Raw genomic sequence first — 23,548 nt, forward strand, 5'->3', positions numbered from 1 at the left:
TTTATTTGATTGTACTCCATTTTAAGCAAAATATTTTGGCGTACGGACGTTTCCTTGCTCGTATATTCAAAAATTTAACTGCATTTTTTTTTTACAGAATTGCTATAAACTAGGAAATAAGACTGTTTCCTCCATACTCAATAAAAATATTTTTGTGCATATGACAAACATCTTGAATGCTCCTTCGCCCTCCTGGACGATAGGCGGCGATATTCTCTTTTAACCTTCTTAACGCGAGCGCGAGCGATTCTTGCCAACATGGCGGCTTCCGTCGTTGCACGGCTGGGCTTCGATGCCCTTTACAACCGTTTTTGTGTTCCCAAGCAGGTATCGTGCCTTAAATTTAATTTTTGATTTTTTTTTTGAACGATGTGCTACGGTATGATACGTAGGAGTGCCGGAAACAGGAAATAGTTGATTAAACTACAACAGGCGCTAATGGTTAGATAAGGTACGAGCTAACCTGGCAGATGTCATGTTATTACAAACGTAGCTCATCTAATGCGACATTGCATGTTCAATACGAACCCATAATTCACAATTTTAGAAAAGTTGTCTTTAAATCAGTTTCTCAGTGGGCACTCGGTGAATGTATCGCCTTGTCCATGGCTGCCTTCCCTTGTGACTTAAATTTGTTTAATCAAAAATGTAGCTTTGCTCGGCTTGAATTGATTTGTGCACTAATTTTTGTAACAACAAATGTGCGAAAAAAAGTCTTTTCTACGAAGAACACCCCGAGATTAAAATGTAATCCTGCGAGAATAATTTTAGATCTTCTTGCGATATTAAAATCAGACATGCATGAAGAAATTGTTGAATATTCGTTCAGATTAAGGTCCAAGTATTTAGCGGAAAAGTCACATTTTCAGTGGGAAGGTTTTGCCTAATGCGATAGTTGTGCATGTTTTTTTTTGTGTGTGTAGTTACAAACTCAAAAAATAATTAAAAAAATAACACCGTGTTTGTTAATAGGTGTGTATATTAGACAAATCATGAATATTCAATTTCAAAATTAAAATCCCAATATTAAGATGATCAAGTCTTTTTGTGTAGTATTGTCATTGGCAATTATATTTTCAATATTACAGGTAATTTAAAAAGTTCTATGGTTTTGTGATTTAAAGTATTTTTTTTCCATGAAAGTTATATTTAGAGACTGAACGTCTTTATTACATATAAAGATATTTTCAAGGTTGCAGTCGGAATATTATTTATGATGTATTTTAGATACAAAGTTTATTTTTGGTCAATTTTGTGAGTCCTTTTTTTTAGTTTTTAAATAAGAGTTGCAGTCTTATTTTTTTCTGAATTAAAAAGTCATTACCAGAATATATACTTTGGAGGATAAAAGTTGTATATTTTCAACATTAAAAGTGAAATTTATGAGAATATAGCAATATTTTTTGCTACTTTTTTAATGGGATAAAATTATAATTTTTCTGATAAGATGAACACTGTGCAGGCACTAAGGATTTGCTGGGGTGCCGTGGAGCAAGCGAGGGGTTATTACGTCGACTGGAGGATGCTGAGAGATGTCAAGAGAAGACAGATGGCGTTCGACTACGCTGACGAGCGGCTGCGAATCAACTCGCTGAGGAAGAACACCATCTTGCCCAAAGAGCTCCAGGTAAGTAACGGAGCAATATTTCCACCGGTCTTGTCACACCATCATTTCTGTTTTAATACTTATATTGTCCCTTACACGCGTTCCAGGAGTTGGCAGATCAAGAAATCGCCGCGTTGCCACGGGACTCGTGTCCCGTGAGGATCCGCAACAGGTGCGTGATGACCTCCCGGCCCCGAGGAGTGAAGCGCAGGTGGCGGCTCAGCCGGATTGTCTTCCGTCACCTGGCGGACCACAACCAAATGTCGGGGGTCCTCCGGGCCAGGTGGTGACTCCGGAGAACGCCCAGCGGTTACGTGACATTGACGTTGTCGGAGTGTCTTTTAATCTGCGACTAGTTTGGATGGATCATAACAAAAAAAAAGACATTTCTTGGATTGTGAATTGTGTGCAGATCTCGGTCTGGTCTTACTTTGATCTACATTTGGTATCAACATAATCTGGATTTATGTGCAATGTGACATTTGTCCCCACTATCCAGTAATAGTATGCATGACTGCATATTTAAGGATTTCATCGAGAATGTGATATTCTCAATAGAACATTATTAATAAATACAAATGTACATTGTGTTGCTTTTGAATCTTTTCTTGATTCAAAAATGTATGGATATCATTTTGTCTGATTAATGATAAATTCTGAACACCCGCATCCCCACTTAATGGAGGGTGTGCACTCTTGTGCAACCACATTTTGTCAAGTTTATTTTACTCTTCCCTCAATTGAGTTGTACAAGTTATAGGTCACATTAATGATTCCCAAATTCATGATGTCTTTATCTCCGTTTTTAATAAGACAAAAGCTGCATTTGAACAATGGTTTGTAGCATATATTTACACACAGTATTCAGGAAATGACCTATCTTGTTAAGTATCTAAAAATATGCTCCGTGAACACCAGTGACTAAACGAAGGATTTAAAAAAAACAAAATAACTGTCTAGTTATGTGGTTGTTGGAAAGACAAACAAAAAAACAAAACAATAAAATATTTCCCTTCGAGCATGAGGGACAAGAGAAAAAACAAACCGAAAGTCCCTGTCATGCCATATATTTCCGATAGGTGCCAGTAGCTTCCTCACTCTCGATGAACCGCCGCTGAATTATGCGTCGACGAAGAGCGCGGCGCTGCAGATGCACATGATTAGCGGCGTCTAACTTAGCGCGAAGAGGTCAGCAGTGTGATAATATAAAACGGGATATTAAAAAAGTCTACATTTAAGTCAAAATGGATCTAACCGAGCAGGTATGTAAGATGTAACCTACTTAATTAAAATCTAGGATACCTTTAATTTGATGTTGACCGCTAGCTTGGCTTCTACGGTTAAAATGAAACTACTATATATGCTAGCTAGGATAGAGTACAGATTTGGCAATTGAATATTTGAATTGTTTGGGGGGGTTGGTGGGGTATGTGAATTTTTTTTCAATTTATTTTAAATCTCTCCGAGACTATACAGGTTTGTTTGTTTTTAACACGATATGTGCGTTACTCGGATGAAACTGTCGACAATTAAATTTCCCTCCTGTATGAGTAAATTATGTTTTCTATCGAAAATAGTCACTTGGAAACAGTTGCTAATTCGATAACGATCTCGACCGGGATTTTACTAGAGCATTCTGCATGTAGAACATTCTAGAACAACTCGAACTGAGTGTACAGGTAGGCCATCTTCCTCGGCAGTTCTACGTATGGTATTTTTGAATTCACATTTAATGAACTACTTTGAGAAATATTAAATCTATCGAGACTAAATTCATCTATTTATCTATTTTTGTAGCTCGGGTCCTCATTCTGGTCGCGCGTGTGAGCTGGAACCAGAGTAGAAGCAATGCAATAGAATACAGTAGAACTGCGTTATTATTTCACCTCTATTTATCGGGGATGAGAATTTTCCGTCTATCGGTGGATTTCCGACTTTTTCAAACCAAAATGACCATTTTCGACGTAAGCGCAGATCCGTTGAATTTTTTTTTTTTTTTTTTTTGGGGGGGGGGGTATCGTGCGCCTGCCTCTCGGTGGTGGGCTCCGAGCTGCAAGTTCAGTTTAGTGCTAGCACAAGCACGACTATCATATGCCGGTCTAACTTGCTCGGTAGTGTAAATATTTGCATTTTGCGACATAAACATTAAAACTCGTTTGCGGCAGATTACCCGTTTGGACAACAGAGTTACACAGTATAACGATCCAATCGTGTTAGTGGTTAATGGAGTTTCGCCATTGCCATGTACATGTGTTCTTGGTTCTCAGAAACGCAGTGTAACGTGTTAGTTAGCCAAGTGATAGCGCTAACTGAGCGCCGGGGTGTGTTCATTGTTTTACGATGGCGAAAGTGTTAGAAAAAAAAGAATGAAGATCGAGCGAGGGCAATTGACAAGGATGCTGGGATCAAAAACTGTTTCAGACGGGCATGGCTTGAAAAAAGTGTAACCGTGCAGATAGGACCGAAAACGGTATCAACTTGTCTAAATGAACACAAACAAAAAGTGGACATTCCCAGCAAAGTGCTGTCCACTCTGTGTTACGATAGGAGCTCAACCCCCCACCCCTCATCAACAGACATTTTCAGTGTTTTTCCAAATTGGTCATTCTCATCCCTGATTTATGCTTGTAGTTATTTTATTGTTTGGTGGTTTGCCGAATTTTTTTTTTTTTTTCTGAATTTTAAATATGTTCTGTGGTTTTATTTGGTCTGTTGTTAGTTGAATTGAATCGATAACCAACCACGCAAAGTATAGAATGTTAAATTTGAGGTTTTGACAGCATCTAAGAATGAATTCCCTGGAAACAGATCAACCAGCTAGAGGCAGATTTGCTGGAGCTTGGTTCTCTGTTGGAGAAGGCAGAGAGGAAGAGGGTGCAGGAGCTGCTCAAGCAAGAGCAGAAGAAAGTCGAAAAAGACATTGCTGACAAACGTCAGCAGAAAGAGCAACAAGCGCGGCGACAGGCCGAGCCTTCGCCGTCCTCCAAGGCAACGTACACGGTTAAAATCACCAACTACGGTATGATGTGCATCCCACACTGCTTATCATGTTTGTCTTCTGTTACATGTGTTTGACGTGTGCTTCCATCCAATGCAGCGTGGGACCAGTCAGAGAAGTTTGTCAAAATGTACCTCACGTTGAAGAATGTGCACAAGATTCCGGCTGAGAAAGTGGAAGTCAATTTTTCGGAAAGGTGTGTACCAAGTTCCATGACAACCACAATTACAGACAGGGGCTCCTCGATTTATAACGTAGTTCTATGCTCATCCTGGCGATGTACCCTGAAATCTGTTCATAATGTGGAATGTGTTCCAGACTACACGCTTCACCTAAAGACAGGAATGTCAGATTAGAGTTTACCTAACGTCTGAAAAAGTCTTTACAGCTGAAGAACAACATCATGTGGACATATGAGATAAAGATCAACTTGTATCTGAGTAATGGGAAAAGCAAAGTATGGGAGAAGGAAAGGAAGTTCTCATGATCCAAAACCTGATACCACCTTAGGGGTGAAACTTGATGGTAGTCGTGTCGTGATGGGGGCATTTATGACTACTAGTTAAATTGCTTCTTTTGAAGTCATTGATGATGTGAGTGCTGACAAAGGCAGAAAACGGTGTTCTAAGATCGGGAGCGAGAGAATCCTGCCAAACAAGTATCATATGTATGTATACTTTCAGAAAGAGCTGGAAAAAAACATGATAGACTCAGGTGCGTTCCAACTTAATTCACTTTATGTTGCAACCAAAAGGAAAAAAGAACCGAGCCATGCCCCCCTCACATTTTTCTTTGAAACTAAACAGTTACAAATAAAATGTGTTTATTGTGCTCTCTACAGGTCATTTTCTGTACTGGTGAAGGAGTTGGATGGGAAGAACCACCAGATGACTGTCCTTAATCTCTTGTATCCAATTGATGATCAGAACAGCACCACCAAGGTGACAAACCCTGCTTATCGCAATTTCCGGCCTGTAGAGCGCACCTGGTCATAAGCTTCACCCAGTACATTTGTAAAAGAAATACCATTTGGTGCATACATACGCCCCAGTAGTGTAAAAGCGGCAAGTGCCCACATTGAAACACGAGATATTTACACAGAAAGACGGTACACAGAGAGTTTTCAATGCTTTCATAACTTGGCTTAGCTTAACATAGCAACAACACGATAGTAGGAACGGGGCTAGTTAAAAAAAAAAATTAATAAAACAGCCGTGGCAGCTACACAGTAGCAACACAGTAGCATAGCACTAACAGGGCCGGTTAAAAAAAACATACCTAAATCACTAAGACACGACAGCAATACAGTAGCAAAACGCTAGTGTGGCGCTAACAGGGTTGGTTAAAAAAAAAAAAAAACATACTGGTAGAAATCAATGAGACACGGCAGTAACACAGCAGCAACATGCTAGCACGAACAGGGCTGGTTAAAAAAAACATACCGGTAAAAGTCACTTCCTCGGCACATATTTTCCACTTGTCTCACTCTCACCTTTTTTCGCTCGAGTGCCCCCTTGCGGGCGTTAGAAAAGATGCACAAATTAACCGCATTAGCCGCAGGGTTGAAAGTGTGTGAGGGGAAAAAAGTTGTGGTGTATAGGCCAGAAATTACAGTAATGTTTGTCATTACGAATGTTAAATATTTTAACATGGAACACATTAAACTATTTCTCCAAATAGTGTTGCTGGATTCTTACTTAGCTGACTGTTGTTTGGTGTATTTGAATGAGGCCCAATGTCTTTAAAAGCCTTGTCCTGCACTCCACAGATAAAAACAGACATGGTTGTGATCATGTGCAAGAAGCAGGCGACCAAGAACTGGGAGTGCCTCACCACAGTGGATAAACAGTCTAAGGAAAAAGAGTAAGGCTTTGTGTTTTGTTTTGTTTTTTTTTTTTTTTGAGGGGGGAGGGGGGTTGACAGTCTCCGTTGCGATGACGTACACGACTACATGTATTTCTTGTACAATTTCTTCCTGTCAACAGCAAGCCCAAAGTCGATGACAACGCAGATCCCAGCAATGGCCTCATGAACATGTTGAAGAAGATCTACTCGGAGGGTGACGACGAGATGAAGAGAACCATCAACAAAGCTTGGTCGGAATCCCAGGAGAAGAAGATAAGAGGAGAAGACGGCATGATGGATTTTTGAACCGCGGTCGCCATTCCTTCACGTGCGAGCTGATTGTTTCCCCGTCATTTTACAAACGAGATTCCTGTCAGTACAATAATGTATAAACCCCTGGATGCCTGCTATACGCTCGCCATTGTTTTAAAGCAACAGAAATACAACCACTGCTACGAGAACCTCATCAGCCATGTTGAGCTTTTCTTGTTTCGCTTGGACCGAAACCGTATGCTCGGAAAATATTTCTAGTCTAGTACGAAATATACAAGGAAGACTTGGTATTTGAAAAATGATTGCCATTCGGGGTTGCCAAAAACGGAGTGCCATCTCCATCTTTTCTCATCCTTTGTTGTCATTCCATAAATGGATTATGGTGGCTCAAAGCCCAACCCCATATTATTTGTGATTCTCTCCCCTCAGTGGATGGTTTTTTTTTTTTTTTTTTTTTTTTTGTTATTTTTGCTTTGTTGTCTTCATTTGAAGGATTGCTAACACACGGGATTCTCATTCTTAGTTGAATTCTCAGAAATAAATTTTTCATCAATTTTTTTTCTTTTTTTTTAGTCACACCTTAATTTTGTTTTTGTGTTATTTCATAAGCCATTAACTATTTCACTTAAAAGACAATAATCACTTTACGTTTGATTTCAGTCAGAGTCAGTCAAGAGAATCCACTCAAACGATATCGTTGACTGTTAGTGTTTTGTTTCTAGAGCAGAATTATACAGTTCTTGGTGTATGATGAATAGTTTGGACGTATGTGGGGACTCGCACGTAGTCTGTCTAAACTATAGTCAATATTTGTCTGACAAACGATTGTAACTGAGAAATATAAAACATTTTGAGAAACAGGACGTACAGTACGATAACCATGAATTAGTGGTCTGTAATCACTGATCTAAAAAAAAAAAGACTGGATGGCTCATTGGCCACAAAAACTGAAGTCGCCATCCGCCATCTTGATACTCCCGAAACAACCATGTCGACGTGGAGCGACGCCAGTTTTGTGGCTGTGAGAAAACGTTTCACAGGTAAGTTAGAAAGATTTACTTTGACACTTGTTTGTAAAGGTTTTTTTTTTTTTTTTTTGATGAGCTTAATTCACTTGAGCAAATTTTTGTTTACAGTATTTGTTGTTCACTGTTCTCTCTCTGCTTCACCTTTCTAGGCCGACGGTTTTTGGCAAAATAGCGATGTAAATATTTTCCCAAACTTCATCAGTGGATAAACGAGAAAACATTTTCTGCGAAATTTTTGATGAATTTCATAATACAGAAATCTGCTAATTGAATTGATTTTGAAATGTGATGGAACAAATTTACATTTTCTGTCTGAAATGGGACGTCGCAGAGACAACAAATGAACAATGCGTTTAGCGTGTATTTTCCCATATTTCCAAAAATATATCGAACCGATTGACTTAAAATGTAATGTTTTTATGACAAAAAAAACTTTGGTTTTACAGCGTATAACGTCACGGAAATTGGACCCTGGGTAATATGCAAGCTTTCTTGGTAGTCAGTGTTCTTTGACTTTCCTTTGCACTTAGCCTTTTTTGGATAACCAAGTCGAATTAAAAATCATTCATGTTACGAGAACTGAAAAAATGTCAAGCTCACACAACCAGTTTTAATTCTACATGCCAAACTTTGAGAAAACCCCCGCCATAATCCAACCTGTAAACACGTTTTAGGAGTACCAAGATGGCGGCCAACTGGCTTCAACCAATCGACATATTTCTACATGTGAATGCACTGTCCAGGATTTTGTTTTTTTTTTTTTTGTTTTTTTTTTTTATCAGTGTCCGTAACCTTGAAACGTCATTTGTCCTAAATTGAGTCGACTTTCACTGGGATGTTATGACGCTTTTCCCCACCAGATAGCAGCAATGATTACGAAGCTGGCATTGTGGGAGATATCGTCTCGAGATCGCCGTTGGCCTGTCCTATGGCAATGTAACAGGCAACCTTTAGCTCAAGGCCAAAATTCTACGCATTTTATGAAAATGGGGAAAATAACCTGGAAAAAAATTCAAGCAGTACCATAAATACTAACCTATGTTTACAAGCAGCTCAGAAAATGGATGGATGGATGGATGTTTACAAGCTAAATTGTAATAAAACCATTATTACATGAACTTGTATAAATTTATTCCCGAGCACCTGGGAGCTTATTCTTTTCATTTGGTACTGTTCTGCTTGCTGTGCTTAAGTGTATGTTGTTGTATTTTCATCCATTCAGATTTCAGTCTCGGTATGTCCATTTTCCAAGCCATCTATCTGTAATGTCTTGGCTACAGTTATCGTTTGACCTTTGATCTTCAAGGTCCTTTGACAAACGGACACTGCAACCCGAGGTGATTGAGGCACTTGTGCTGGAGTGAGGAATAAAGAAAGAAGCCACATGAGAAACTCGAGAGCAAGCGTACCGATATTCTTAGATTGAGGTGTAGGACTTCTCGTATATTGCAAGATCATAACACTATCCTCACAAGGGTCACAGGAGTGCCAGTGTCTATCCCAGCAAACATTGGAGGAAAGACAGGCTGAACCCTGACGTCGTCGCCGCCACCATCAGTGACCTCAGTCCGATTATGTTGCCATGTCAATCATCTGCCCACGGCACTGGTATCAAACACCAGGGGGGATGAGAACCCGGACGTCAGGAGATCCAATCTGGTCCCGTGTTGATGGAGGAAGCAAGCTGTGTTGCTAATTTTGTCCACTGGAGGCTGCACTGACAACACTGAATTGACATTGATGCTCTTGGGAAAGGCTAAATAAATAAATAAATAAGTTTCAGGAGAAAGCTGGTATGCCGTGTTCACGCAACAATTCTGTGAATATAAAATAGAATAAAATTCTAGTCAAAAGCTTCACTTCAAAAGAGGTTGCCCCCCCCCCATAACTGTCAGAACTTACATTGATATGGTTACATTCACAAAGGATGTATAACTGAATGGTGCATGTACTCTGATTCATAATAGTGTTTAAATAATTTGGGTTTACAAATATCTGACTGCTCATATGGTTTGCAACATAATTTGGAACAAGATAATAATGAATAGAACAGCACAATTTTTCTGTCCTGTTATTAATCATCATGACAGTCTTTTTGGCACAATTCAGGGCACACAACGTCACCGCGCAAACGGGAATAGTAAACAAGCAGTAAAATGAAATAGTTGAAGATTAAAAAAAAAAATGGATATGAGCAACGTCGGAGCGAATAGCCAGTCCGGAATCGGTGATCTTTGAGTCGAGATTAAAGACTGAATGAGTCACTTTCAGAGGTGAGACGGTTATCATGCCCTGCCTTTAATTCAAACTTTTTTTCCCAAATTTTTTTTGTGCTACAAATATAATAATAATAACTATTATTATTATTATAATAAAGCATTAAAATCAAACGATTTTTCTCCCCCCCCCCATTCACATTTGTCTTCCATTTTGATTGGCACGTGTGGCCTCACGCTCCCTTTAACCACGCCCCCGTTTTCTGACGTCACGACCGCCTATATATCTAGTGCTTTTGGGGCGTTTCTACTCGGACATGCCAGATGGATTCATTGGATTGAGACGACCGGCTTCTCCCCGAAACACACAAGCGTCTTCTCCATCTAGGAGGACAACGAGATTTTGTTTTTTTTTTTTCCGTGTGTGTGTTTGGCCCGAAGCCGCCGCCCTAAATGGATATCAGTTGTTTCACGGCGGCGTCGTGCCACGCCGCGAATGCGGATTTCCCCAAGAAGCCCACCGCCGACGGAGCTCAGCAAGCCGGGGCTCCGGCGGCCAAAGCCGGCCGGGCCAAGTCGGAGTCTGGGAAAAGTGAGCTGTCCCAGGTGGTCACCGACGCGAGGACGGGACGCCTGTACACGAAAGGGAAGCTGTTGGGAAAGGTGCGCGGAATAATATTATAAATTATTCTTTCATGTGTGTGCTCGCGGGTGTGGGCGAAATCAAATGAGGCTGCGTTGCAGGTGTGTGTAATCGGTACAGCAAGGTGTGCCGATATTTACAATGCATAGAATACGACGTCGCGTCATAGTACGGCGCACCAATAAAGCCATATTTTTTTGTAATAATCAATATCCACACCCGAGACAACAGGTTGCGCGTCACTAGTTCCCAGCTGCCGAGTCATGTCTGTGTTGTGTGATTATGCCGCAGAGCCGCCGAATTCACGGCCGAATTCACGGCAGATGTCTGACAATGCAGCAGGCTCCGTTTCTTTCCCTTGCCTGCCTGTCTGCATCTTTGCATCCATATTCATTGGTGCATCAGATGCATGCAAATGACTCGAGAAAAGATGCTTCAGGCACCTGCACCGAGGCTAAAAAAGATACTTTATTTCTATTTATTTTTTTAAAATATCTTTTGACTCAAGCAATGTTTAAACTGCCAATTAATCACGACTAGGGGAGGCCGTTTCATTTGGTGCACCAGCCAATGTTGAGTTAATCTCTTTTAGGCGAAACAATGGCTTTAATGGACCTATGTCGGTTCTCTACATCTGCCTTATCAATGTTCAAATGTAATCCTTTTGTTTTCCTCTCCAAACCTCGTTTTGGATGTATTTTGGTTCATCTGATCTTTAAACAGCCCTGGAATGAAAGCTACAGTTGGCCACTTCAGCCGTGGTTACATATTTATTCTATGTGGGGAAAAATGCAGGGTCCCTACGAAACAAATATGATGCAAGGTTAAATGTTTGATATACTGTTAGTGTTATGATGCCAAATTGATTGGTTGGGTACGATACCTGCTTAAAGTATCGCTACAATCCCTGAAAGGATGCGATGTCCCAAAACATAAAACATCATTAAAGCAAAGGATTCCTAGTGAACAAATCTTTCCCATCCATTTTCTGTAAAATTCAAAATACTATAAGCACTGGATGATTATGATAAAGATTGTTCTGTCATGATAAAATGAACAGACACTCTAAATTGCCCCTTAGTGTGATTATGAGTGTGGCTGTTTTTCTCCATTGTGCCCTGCGATTGGCTGGCAACCAGTTGAGGGTGTTCCCCCGCCTCCTGCCTGTTCACCCTCGTGAGGATAAGCAGCAAAGAAAATGGATGGAATCGATGGATATTTAATATTTTGAAAGGATTCTCTCGTGGCTGCTGCGTTTTGAATCTTGTTTAAAGTATGAAAATAACTTGACCCTTTTGTCGCTTTTTTTTTTTTTTTGGGCGGGGGGGGGCACAAAATACTGTATAGCCGTGTAAAATGTTTCCCCCTCCCTTCTGTGTTGTCTGGACAGCTCAAAATTGCCCCAGTAAATCAGAAAAGGTGCCCACCACTACTGTCTTGAGTCATTGTGTTCGAGAACGTATCTGTGAAATGGAGGCGTGTGCATTCCCCACCCCTGAAATGTTGTTTTTCGAAATTCCAATCTGATCGCCTCCGTTTCCCCTCCCCAAGGGTGGTTTTGCGCGCTGCTACGAGATGACGGACCTGTCGAGCAACAAGATGTACGCGGTCAAGGTGATTCCGCAGAGCCGGGTGTCCAAGCCGCACCAGCGGGAGAAGGTACAGGCTCGCGACTGGCTGCGCCGCACAGTTTGCGCATCTCGCCCGGCACTAAATGAAGTGAGCTTGTCGTTCCACCGCCTCCCTCCCCCCCTGTTCTCGTAGATCACCAACGAGATCGAGCTGCACAGAACCTTGTCGCACAAGCACGTAGTGAAGTTCTCTCATCATTTCGAGGACCACGACAACATCTACATATTTCTGGAGCTATGCAGTCGCAAGGTGAGGAGTTCTCCGGAGTGAGCGGTCTAATGTTGACCCTTAAACCTGGCAGCCGACGTGAAGTCCACAAACGCGTCACTGAAGGTGACGGACGTAGTCTCATTGCGCTTGTTTTTGCTCTCCCTCCCCCTCGCAGTCGCTGGCGCACATTTGGAAGGCGAGACACACGCTGACAGAGCCTGAAGTGCGATATTACCTCAGACAGATTATATCAGGCCTCAAGTACCTCCACAGCAGAGGCATCCTGCACAGAGATCTCAAACTAGGTATGACAGCAGAAGGAGGGAGGGAGGGCTGGGTGGGGGGAGCGGGGTATGTAGTATGATGGGAATGTTGGGAACGTGCACGAAAGCATCCAAAGCATCTGCTGTGACTTTGGCCGGACTGTGGAATGCTGACTTGGGGGAAAAACTGCTTTTTTACGTTTTTATTTTATTTTATTTCCCCAGGCAACTTCTTTGTGAATGAAAACATGGAGCTGCGACTGGGGGACTTTGGCCTCGCCGCCAAGCTCGAGACTGTCGAGCAGAGGAAAAAGTAAGGGTTTATTTTTTTTTTATTTTTTATTTTTTTTTTTTTTTTTGCTGTGTGGTGAATAAAATGTGCCACAACCTCCGATTGAATAGGATTCGCTTTTCCGGGTGGAGTACTTTTGTACTACAAAAAGGGCCATCAACTACAATTTGGATGAATTTGACTTACAAGTACTTTTTCATCAGATTGTGGAATAGAATTCATGAGAAATCCTGTCCCCAGGGACATTGGGTTTCTTGTTCAAGGTGTTCGATTTACTAAAAGCTGTTACGCACTTTGCATTTTTCTGCGCTTCTGTAATGTGCGCGCAGTCATGCAACCTCTCTCGATCATCCGACGAAACCGGTTTTCAAGTGGCAGTTTAACGTGGCGTTGAAAGCCTAGTTGCGCCGCAGGTTTTTACACTTTGCCGTGGAATACCGTGGCATCAAAATATTTGTGCTTGGTCCCTAAAGCCCGGCAATGTTTAATTGAATCTTCTCCGTGTCCTTCTTAGAACCATCTGTGGAACCCCCAACTATTTGGCCCCCGAAGTGCTCAACCGGCAAGGCCATGGCCCAGAGTCAGACGTTTGGTCCCTCGGATGTGTTATGTAAGTAGAGATTTGGCAGTCATGCGTAAACTGAGACAAACGTGTCTGCCTTTGAGCCTTTGTGTCCTTCAAGTCGTTCGGTGCGGGAAGACTTCTGCTGATGTCGTCTTGAGCGAGCTAGAACATGAGTGGCCAACATCCTCAGTCAATTGTGAATTGAGGACATCACGTACCCGGCGTACAAACTGTCGCTTGGGGGCAATTTACAACCCTGTGAAAAAGTGTGGGTGGCAAAAGTAGAGTTGCACAACCCCCAAAATAGATAGTACTGCTACTGATAAATTAGTTTCAGTTGCACTTGCTTGGTGATCTGACTTTTCTTCCCCCCCCCCTTTTTTTTGGGGGGGGGGGTTAGAAGCGCTAGCCATGGTGGCAGTAAACCAACAAGCAGTAGTTTGTCAATAACATGCATACAATGGGGGCAGCATGATGACTCAGCTGGTAAAATCTTGGCCTCACACTTCTGAGGTCAATCCCGGACCCACCTGTGTGGAGTTTCCATGTTCTGCCTGTGCCTCTGTGGGTTTCCTCCCACATCCCAAAAACATGCAACATTAGTTGGACACTCCAAATTGCCCCAAGGTGTGATTGGGAGTGTGGCTGTTTTCCCAATGTGCCCGGGGATTGGCCGGCAACCGGTTCAGGGTGTACCTTGCCTCCTTGCCCGTTGACAGCTGGGATAGCCTCCAGCACTCCCCGTGACCCTTGTGAGGATGAGCGGCAAAGATAATGGATGGATGTATACAATGGTACGAATGTGTCCTCTTATCAGGGAATTGCATTGCTGCCTAGTTGCGACTGTCTACTATTTAAGTATAGTAATCAGAAGCTATAAGTAGGTTTCTGTTTGTTTATTTTTTTATAATTTATGTAATTTATTTATTTATGATTTAATAATTATTTATATAATAATAAGCAAACAACCCAACAAAAACATACTTTTGTCGTCTTATTATACTGAAATAGTAGACTGTCGCAACCAAGCGGGAATGCAATTCCCTGATAAAGAATATGCACACATCTGTACCATTGTATACATCCATCCATTATTATTTGCTGCTTATCCTCACAATATATTATTGTTTATTTTGTTACTGTATAAAAAGGTTTGATAATAGTAAAATGCAGTATGTCAACATTGTTTATTATTACGACATTCTGGAATTTGGGGACAGATTTTGGCGAAAATCACCAAAGTTGACAAACATGGTTTGCTTTCGCGGCCACATAAAATGATGTGGCGGGCTGCATCTGGCCCCCGGGCCTTGAGTTTGTCACCAGTGGCTTAATCAGTCAGCGTGTTTGTTCTGAGTCATGACGCCGCTTCCCTGCCGTATTTCCCGTTCAGGTACACGTTGATGTGCGGCAACCCACCCTTTGAGACTCTTGACCTGAAAGAGACCTACAAATGCATCAAGGAAGTTCGGTACAACCTGCCCTCTGGGCTGTCGCCCACCGCGCAGAAACTCATCTCCAGCATCCTGCAGAAAAGCCCCAGCGACAGACTCACTCTGGATCAAATCCTCAACCATGAGTTCTTCACCAAAGTAATTAAGATTTTTTTTTTTTTTCCCTTTTTAATCCCTTTGCGGAATTTAAAGGCGGAGAGAGCGACAGTTACTTACCTTAATGTGGAAAAAGGTATGGGCATGATTAAACACAAGGGGTGCGGTGGAAATGATGAAAAATGTTGCAGAGTAGGTCGCAATTTCTACATGAATTGGATTGGTAACCAAAGAATCCAGTTTCTCAGTTTCTGTAGAGATCTGATTGGTGAAATAAAATGCTGTTGGAATGTGGGACTTGAAGTTAAAATGATTTGAATTGGTTAAATGTGGAAAGAGGTGCTCAATGTCAAGTCTCTTTAGTGGGGGATTTATTGGAAAAAGTTTGAATTTGGGAACTGAAAATAGTTTCCAGCATGTCCTAAATGAGTTGAACGGTTGGAATGTGTTGAATCTATTAAGAATGTGGAAAGCAGTTAAAGGTGTAAAATTTCCCTTGATTTGGAGATTGTGAAAAGTGTGGAATTTGGAATATGGTAAATTGGTCCTAAAATGTTCAGAATGAGCTGAACAAGTTGGAATTGAAACGATGGATCTTTTCTTACAGTCTCATTCACTAGATTTTTTTTTTGGGGGGGGGTGAAAATGTGGATTTTTTTTTTTTTTGGGGGGGGGGGGGGCGTGGCTGGAAAAGTAAATAGCCTGGAATTCCTGTATTTTGTGAAATCAGTTGGAATTGTCTGGAATGTGAATTGTAAATTATTGGAATTACAATTTTTGGGGCCATTGAAGAACAAAGGTGGCACAGTGGACAGCTGGTAAAGCGTTGGCCTCACAGTTCTGAGGTCCTGGGTTAAATCCCAGACTTGCCTGTGTGGAGTTTGCATGTTCTCCCCGTGCCTCCGTGGGTTTTCTCCGGGCACTCCGGTTTCCTCTCACATCCCAAAAACATGCAACATTCATTGGAGACTCTAAATTGCCCCTAGGTGTGATGTTTTTTTTTTTTTTTTTTTTTTTTTTTGAGTGCGGCTGTTTGTCTCCATGTCCCCTGTGATTGGCTGGCAACCAGTTCAGGGTGTACCCTGCCTCCTGCCTCGTTGACAGCTGGGATAGGGTCCAGCATTCCCCGCGACCCTCCTGAGGATAAGCGGCAAAGAAAATGGATGGATGGCTGGAATAACAAACTGGTCAATATTCTTCGGATATCGGTACTGACATGTACAACTGTTCTATGTAGCACTTGTGGAATATATAGAGTATACATTACTGCAACTGATGAGTACTCCACGTATCATTGTATTTAAATCCTTGCACTGACAATTACTTGCATTGTCATTTGTACTAGAATATATTAGTGTGTAATGGTCTTTTTTTTTTTTTTGGGGGGGGGGGGGGTACTAGAGGTTGAGGAAGAGAAGCCCCTAACTAGAAGCGCAACTGTCATGCCAGTGTCGTAACTCCTTTTGTCTACTGTACCTCGCAGGGTTTCACTCCCGACAAACTTCCCCCCAACAGCTGCGTGACGGTGCCTGAGCTCCACCCCCCCAGCCCGGCCAAGAAATTCTTCACCAAAATGGCCAAGAGCCTCTTCGGGAAGAAAAAAGCAAAAGGTAAGCACAAGTCTCGTTCGCGTACCTGTCCAGTAATTATTCGAGGGAACGAACGCTTGGTTAATAAGGGCTACGCTCAAATGTGTGGCTTTGTTTTTACAAGTTTTCATTTTATGGGAATGACTCATGTTTGCAGTGGAGAAGTCGCCGTGTGAGGAGAAGGAGGACAAAGATATTTCCAAGCTGGTGTCCGGCATCGTCAAGTGCTCCATCAACCGCCAGATCAGCTACAAAACTGTTGGCCCAAATGAGGTATGTCTGTTTTCACGCTTCACGATAATATATTTCCCTGTCAGTTTTACAGTGATGGGTATCTGTTATGCCTTTGCTTAGACTATATACATATTGGACATAATACAAATTTTAAACATTGCCTACTGTTTTGCTGGGCTGCCTCATTTAGTACAATTATTTGCTTTTAGTGATTGAAAATAATTTTGATAATTTAATGATGGCCAAACCTCTAATGTAAAATATTTACACCATATTGTGATACCCAATCAGATTTTCCTCCACATTTGCAAGAGACCTAATTCTGATCTGAGGATATATCAGATTTCATGTTTTTCTATTTTAGCTGCCTGCTTGTCGAAATTGTATGGCCAACCATTATTAGTCAGAATCTAATTTTGGATATCTCATAACCGAGTTACAGATCTCCAATTCAGTTTGTAATATTGCAAAATGAATTAATAATGACACTCCCTGAGGAGCATGCTGTGACAACGCGAGATAAGAAATTGACAATCTCACTTGAGTTGCTTCATCAGAAGCTCGTCGAACTCAGAGATCATTTGGAATTCACGCGGCAACAAGTGGAAGGATTTAAAATTGGATAATTCAGAACTTTGATCAAACATGTCAGGTTCTGCGGAATTACAAACTCTTGATCGGAATATCAACTTTTGAAAGAAACGACACTGGATATTCAATCACGAAACATTCAATGCTTCAGAAGACCTCCAAATTCAGGTTAGTTTGTCTGCGTTTTAAGATACAGAAGATTCAGTTGACATGAATACTTTTCACTGTGTTCATCAATATATCTATTTTATCTATCTATACAAAAAAATGACATAACATTACAAAATTTGAACACAACAAAGTGTTTGTAAAATCTAAAGGTTAAAGGAACTTCATTGGGAATGAACGATCTGTTCGCAAAGGAACTCGAGAGTCGTAAAACTTTATAGGGATCGATAAAGACAAATAAGTGTGATTGGTGGTTGACGTTGAACTATTTAACTATTACCAGCGTCACTCCCTATGTCTCTAGATAAGTACTTGTTTTGATTTATTGCTGTTATGAACTGTCACAGGTGTATACTGTTTCCCTTTTCTACTTCAACCTAGATTAACAGAATCACGCGTGCTGGGTGGGGTGGGGGTCGGGGGGTTGTCCTGGGTTCCACCATGTCAGTGCGATTTCCTGCTCTGGCCTTGCCCCCGCGCTCTGCCTACCCCCGCGGATTTGAAATGCACAACAGACACTGATCGACTCTGATCTTCAATTAAAATACTAAGAAATCCCAGGGGAAGCTCAAAAACTCCACTGTGATGCAGTAAAACTGTTCCGGCATGAAGGGGATGCAGATTCTCCATTCTGCTTGATCTAATGGGCAGACAGGACAAACACAAAAAAGACATTCCAAAGCTGCAGTGACATTTGTGGATAAGGGGAACATATCTGAAATGTTCTTCTTGACTTTGCAAAGCTCAATTACAGCTATCAGCAAACTGCACAGCTGCTTAAATGTTAAAATGGCTTTTCATACAAATTGTCACCAGAGCGCCTTGCAGTGCTAATCAAGCTTTAGCAGGAGAAAATGTACACTTAGTGCATTTACCTTAATTTGTTTCTGTTGTGGATCATTGTGCAAAGTAGAAGTTCTTCAAGGAGTTTGTTGAAAAAGCCAAAACTCTGTAGCCCCAAGCTGAATGTGAAATCGTACATTTGCGGTCACTCATGTTTTCTCAATGATTCAAACTCCCCCTCCCTGCTCTCTTCAGGTCCCCTCACCCGGCGGTCTCCTGGTCAGCTCGGTCCCTCTGGAGCAGACCCCTGCTGAGGAAGAATCTAGGAAGTCAATCTCGCGCTCCTTCAAGGGCACCATGGCCAGCAGCTCTGAACGTATGCTCTCGTTATGCACTTTTTTTGGTCATTATTTCACATATTGTAACATAATTCACTTATTGTGTTTTTCTTCTCTTTAGCTTGTGAGGATGTTGTCACTCCCTCCACTGTGGCCGATTCAGCCATGAAGGTTCTGGATGGCTGCTTGGCCACCATGCCTCCAGGTGAACATTTTTCGAGATGTGGATGAGCGCTTTCAAATCAAACCCACTCGGTGCTGCCTTACTTTGTTGTTTTTATATTTACACGGAAGCGGCGTAGTGGTTGAATCAGCCTGATTCTTTGCTGATGTAAGCTCTTTAAAGTTAGACTATCTGCTGACTCCAATGGATTTAAGAGACTTAATAATGCCTTGTAGCTTTTTGTGTAAAACTCTAATCGGGAATGTAGATGTTTGATTGCACTTTTGCCCCTGATTTTGTTTTTTAAAATTTAGCATGGTTGTTATTTCTGCAGCCACTAGAAACCCACCATGCCTGTCCAGGACGCAGTCCTTCCTGTGGGTCACTAAATGGGTGGACTATTCCAACAAATACGGTTTTGGCTACCAGCTGTCGGACCAAAGCATCGGCGTGCTCTTCAACGAAGGAACGCATCTCAGCCTCTGTGACCAACGCAAGTGAGTAGAAAAGCGTCCTCGGGCGTGTCCGATAATTTACAAATCCAAAAAGTTTACAGTTTGTTGTTTTGGTCAACCAGGACGGTCCACTACTGCATGACCAACAAGAAGCACTTCAGCTTCCCTGCCAGCTCTCTACCAGAGCAGCTACGGAGCCAGAAACAAATTGTGGAGCTCATGGCTAACTACATGGAACAGAATCTAATGGAGGTATGAGGAAATCGGGGGAGCGGAAATAAAATGTATACTTACATATTTACAAAAGTTGGTTTTGAGTTTTTCAAAATATTAACCCAACAGGGTGGCGATATTCACTGTCACGAGCAAGCTTCTGGTCCTCCTCCTCTGCTGCTGCAGTGGGTGAAGACGGACCACGCACTCGTCATGCTCTTCAACAATGGAACTTTGCAGGTTAGTGCTCAATCACGGTCACCCTCTAATAATTGTTTGGCATTACAAGTTACGTGACAAAAATCAAAGTTGTACTGCCTTCTTGTGATGAACGTGGCATTAATATAGACATCCGTGAAAGATTGAAAGATGTGGTCAAATTATTCCCACGCCTCCCCCTTCAATAAAAGGTCCCTGACATTCTTCACATTTGTCACTCTGGTTGTAGTCATTCCATTTTGGGCGTATATTTCTGTCATGCAAAAGAAAAATGCCAACGGCTACTTTTGTTACCATGACAACTGTGTTGAAGCAAGAAGCCACTCAATGTTGCCGACGTGACTGTTAGATTTTTAGGAAGTTTTCCAACCCATCTAGCAAGTTTTGGTTCTAAAAGCAAATCTGGAGAATTGAGAGGCTGCAAAAGTCCCTCTTGTGCCCGACGTGCTAACAAAGCAATTTGGTGTGAAATCACCACTGACTAACAAATAATATTTTTTGGAAATGGGCAGGATAATAAAAGGGCTACCCGATGGGTGAGCAGGCACTCATCCAATGTATGAAGTCAATTTTTCAGTCAAGACCAAAATAGCTGAAAGTTTGCAAAATTCGATTCAGGTTTTTGTTGAACCTTATTTAGATTTTGCCGTTCTCCTCCAGGATTACATCTGCATAATAAGAGATGTTCAATAAATAGTGACGTCATGCAATTGTACAACACGGTACATTGCTACCTGATGACATTATCCCAAATTAGATTTTTTTTTTTTTTTTTTTTTTTTTGTTATATAAATGGAAGCAGCACACCTTTTCACACCATTGACAATCAGTTGCGATCATTGATTTATTGTCAAATTGGGGCGCATTTCTTGCTTTCTTGGGAAATTGAATAACTCCGTACTGCTTGAATTCATTTTTGATTAATATTTCATTCAATACTTCTTTCGCCCCAGGTGAATTTCTACACGGACCACACCAAGATCATCCTGTCAAAGTCTTCGGACTCGTACCTGCTGACCTACATCAGCTGCGAGCGCGTCTCCTACACGTACCTCCTCAGCATGCTGAGCGAGATTGGCTGCACGCCGGAGCTGCGACACCGCCTCCGTTACGTGCTCCATCTCCTGCAGCACCATGCCGATGCCTAACGGGGGAACCAAAAAAGACAAAAACTGACTGGCTAACTGTGACATAAGGCTCAATGACTGGCGCCCATTTGATTTGTTGAGCATTTTTGCAGTGCCATAATGGGCCTCTTGCGGCAGCTGACAGTATTCGCGTTGATTTGATCAGATGTGTTGGCCTCCAGCGTTCGTGCCTGTCCAAAGTTTGTTTGGCAAAATCTAATGATTGGACACTCCATGATAGATGCCTAAAAAAAGAGGAAAAACGAAAAAAAAAAAAACACACACAACCACTTTTTTTTTTTTTTTTTTTTTTTTTTTTTTCTTCTTGGTTGCATGGTGCCAATTGAGCCTGCTGCTTTCTGCCTCATAGATGACGTTCGTGCCAGGTGTGGTGTGTCAATGGTAACTAAACACTTTAAATTGCAACTTGTGTTGGTCGAATACACGGTGGTGGACTCTCTACCTGCTTGGCTGCTTCCTGACCTGTGGACACTGGTGCACAATTTTTTATTTTTTTTTTCCTTTTTTTTTTTTTTTTTTTTCAGTTTGAACAAAAAAAAGACAAGAGCCAGCAGTAGATCACAATATGATCTTAATTTACCTCACACGCACACTTGACATTCCTGGCCATATTTGGTGGTGAGGTTCAGAGAGTCTTTGCTACTTCTGCCTCGTTGTCACCCATTTTGTTCGTGGCGTTCACTGACAAGGTAAACTGAGTACTTTAACGGGCTTTGGGAGCAACATGATAATGCACTTTTTTTTTTTTTTTTTTGAGGGGGGGTGTGGAATTTATAATTTTTTTATTTTTTAAACCATCACTGATTTTATTTTATTTTTTTTAACTCTATACCAAAAGGCCTGTTTACGTTTGTCAGATTTTTAGAATTGAGTTTTAAATTGACACGTCGGTGAATGTGTTTTGTGTGCGCGCCCACGTGTTCTGGTAAAGCAGAGAAGCCGGTCCGGGAAACGAAATGAGAGGAGAGGAGATGAGGGAGGGGGGGGTGATAAGTGCCTTTCAGAGGGATCTGTGTATAGTGCAATAACCAAGCCTCTTTTGCGAATGTCAAGCTGACGGCTTTGTCGCGTTTTGTGTGCTTTTTGCTCGTCAAAGTTCAAAAGCACGTCCGACGGCACTACACTGTCACTTCTCGATGTAAGCTTTTAAAATGAACCCGCTCTCATCAATGTAGAATCCCCAGCGAGAAGAAAACATTGTACTCGTCTCACTGTGACCCTCGTTTTTTGCGTCGCGTTTCTCGACCCAAGAGTTGTATCCTCGAAGCTGTGACCTGGAATGCAAAATGTCATGTTTTCAGAAACATTGTGAAAGCAAGTCTGCAAATTCAGAAGTTGTTTTTTTTTTGGCACATAGTGTTTATTTATTTTTGGTTTTTTTTTTTTTTTATTGTGTAATATTTATAGTCTTGACACAATTCTAATCACACTTTTTGTATGTATTGTATGGGGGGGGAACATGGGACAGAAATAAAGTTTATTGAAAAAATATTTGGTCCTCACGCTTGAGAAGTTATAGTAATGCTCAATTGAAGGTGAATATACCCGTGGAGTATTTGAGTATTAACTTCTGCCTTAATTTTTGGTTAACTCAGAAACAAGACTTGGGGTTAGGGGAATATTTGACTCTAAAATTAAATTTGACTAGTTTATATTTCAAATCGCAGCACTGTGGGTCAACTGGAAGGCGTTGGCCTTACAGTTCTGAGGTCCCGGGTTCAATCCCAGACCCGCCTGTGTGGAGATGGCATGTTCTCCCTATGCCTGCGTGGGTTTCCTCCCACATCCCCAAAAACATGCAACATTAGTTGTACACTCTAAATTGCCCCTCGGTGTGTTTGTGAGTGCGGCTGTTTGTCTCCATGTGCCCTCCGATTGGCTGGCAACCAGTTTGGGGTGTACCCCGCCTGCTGCCCTTTGACAGCTGGGATAGGCTCCAATATGGCCCGTGACCCTTGTGAGGATAAGCTGCTAAGAAAATGGATGGATGGATATACTTCTAATCATGAACAGACTGTATGAAATCCTAACCCATCAACCAGTTTTATAAAGAATTATTTGAAATATGTCATAAAGCTAGGCAATGTACCTGCAGGATAGGAATTCACTGAAACAAAAAGTGCTATGAAATAGCAACAGAAGATGAAGTTAAGTAACTTTACGTGGAACCTCGGAGTTCAAACATTCCAGTGGTTGTACAAATCGGTGGTCGACGCAAAAAAAAAGAAAAAATCCACGTAAAAAAATTTCTCAAACAACCCGGCCTGTTGACCGTGTAGCTGACTTAAGCCTAGCGATGGTGATCGAACGCAGGGAGCGGTGCTGAGAGGAGCCGCCACCCAGTTTGAATCAATCAATCAGTCACTCAAGCCAATCGATGCACATTAGTGTGAGGTGCACTTGTGCTAGTGCTACTCAAAAGTCTTTTTTGTTATTTTTCCAGTATTTTTTTTTTTTTTGGATATGGGCCCAAAGAAAGACAGCAGTGCTACTAGCAGTGAAGGAAAAGGAAAATTGAGAGAACCA

The 23,548-nt window shown here is 41.6% G+C and overlaps 3 protein-coding genes across 4 annotated transcripts; all 3 read left to right on the forward strand.

The window, feature by feature from the left end:
* The first annotated feature begins 208 nt into the window (after positions 1 to 208).
* Positions 209 to 2,194, forward strand: mrps14 (mitochondrial ribosomal protein S14). Of its 2 annotated transcripts, none has more exons than XM_061840116.1 (3): positions 209 to 327; positions 1,448 to 1,627; positions 1,714 to 2,194. In XM_061840116.1, exons 1-3 carry the CDS (start codon positions 259 to 261, stop codon positions 1,894 to 1,896), a joined length of 432 nt encoding a protein of 143 aa, XP_061696100.1. In that variant the 5' UTR covers positions 209 to 258; the 3' UTR covers positions 1,897 to 2,194. The 2 variants fall into 2 exon arrangements, with proteins under 2 accessions (XP_061696100.1, XP_061696101.1); XM_061840117.1 differs by having other exon boundaries at positions 1,463 to 1,627.
* A 515-nt stretch (positions 2,195 to 2,709) lies between these two features.
* On the forward strand, positions 2,710 to 6,915 carry cacybp (calcyclin binding protein). Its single transcript, XM_061840115.1, has 6 exons — positions 2,710 to 2,868; positions 4,415 to 4,625; positions 4,704 to 4,800; positions 5,446 to 5,545; positions 6,373 to 6,467; positions 6,590 to 6,915. Exons 1-6 carry the CDS (start codon positions 2,851 to 2,853, stop codon positions 6,753 to 6,755), a joined length of 687 nt encoding a protein of 228 aa, XP_061696099.1. The 5' UTR covers positions 2,710 to 2,850; the 3' UTR covers positions 6,756 to 6,915.
* Positions 6,916 to 10,281: 3,366 nt separating this feature from the next.
* plk3 (polo-like kinase 3 (Drosophila)) lies at positions 10,282 to 22,513 on the forward strand. Its single transcript, XM_061839926.1, has 15 exons — positions 10,282 to 10,629; positions 12,161 to 12,268; positions 12,374 to 12,490; positions 12,627 to 12,756; positions 12,940 to 13,027; positions 13,521 to 13,616; positions 14,965 to 15,163; positions 16,605 to 16,731; positions 16,868 to 16,983; positions 18,742 to 18,862; positions 18,946 to 19,029; positions 19,322 to 19,484; positions 19,565 to 19,694; positions 19,785 to 19,895; positions 20,828 to 22,513. The coding sequence occupies exons 1-15, from the start codon at positions 10,420 to 10,422 to the stop codon at positions 21,020 to 21,022; spliced, it is 1,995 nt and encodes a 664-aa protein (XP_061695910.1). The 5' UTR covers positions 10,282 to 10,419; the 3' UTR covers positions 21,023 to 22,513.
* The last annotated feature ends 1,035 nt before the right edge of the window (positions 22,514 to 23,548 follow it).

Source organism: Syngnathoides biaculeatus, chromosome 13 (genome assembly GCF_019802595.1).
Source record: "Syngnathoides biaculeatus isolate LvHL_M chromosome 13, ASM1980259v1, whole genome shotgun sequence".
NCBI classification, from domain to species: Eukaryota; Metazoa; Chordata; class Actinopteri; order Syngnathiformes; family Syngnathidae; genus Syngnathoides; species Syngnathoides biaculeatus.

Bases quoted from the DNA above. Each gene is read 5' to 3' on its own strand.
- mrps14 (XM_061840116.1), top strand. From the start codon at position 259: ATGGCGGCTTCCGTCGTTGCACGGCTGGGCTTCGATGCCCTTTACAAC. The intron at 328-1,447 runs GTATCGTGCCTT...TTTTCTGATAAG, and splicing joins GTTTTTGTGTTCCCAAGCAG to ATGAACACTGTGCAGGCACT. The intron at 1,628-1,713 runs GTAAGTAACGGA...CACGCGTTCCAG, and splicing joins TCTTGCCCAAAGAGCTCCAG to GAGTTGGCAGATCAAGAAAT.
- cacybp (XM_061840115.1), top strand. The intron at 5,546-6,372 runs GTGACAAACCCT...TGCACTCCACAG, and splicing joins ATCAGAACAGCACCACCAAG to ATAAAAACAGACATGGTTGT. The intron at 6,468-6,589 runs GTAAGGCTTTGT...TCCTGTCAACAG, and splicing joins AAACAGTCTAAGGAAAAAGA to CAAGCCCAAAGTCGATGACA.
- plk3 (XM_061839926.1), top strand. From the start codon at position 10,420: ATGGATATCAGTTGTTTCACGGCGGCGTCGTGCCACGCCGCGAATGCG. The intron at 18,863-18,945 runs GTATGCTCTCGT...TCTTCTCTTTAG, and splicing joins CATGGCCAGCAGCTCTGAAC to CTTGTGAGGATGTTGTCACT. The intron at 19,896-20,827 runs GTTAGTGCTCAA...CTTTCGCCCCAG, and splicing joins TCAACAATGGAACTTTGCAG to GTGAATTTCTACACGGACCA.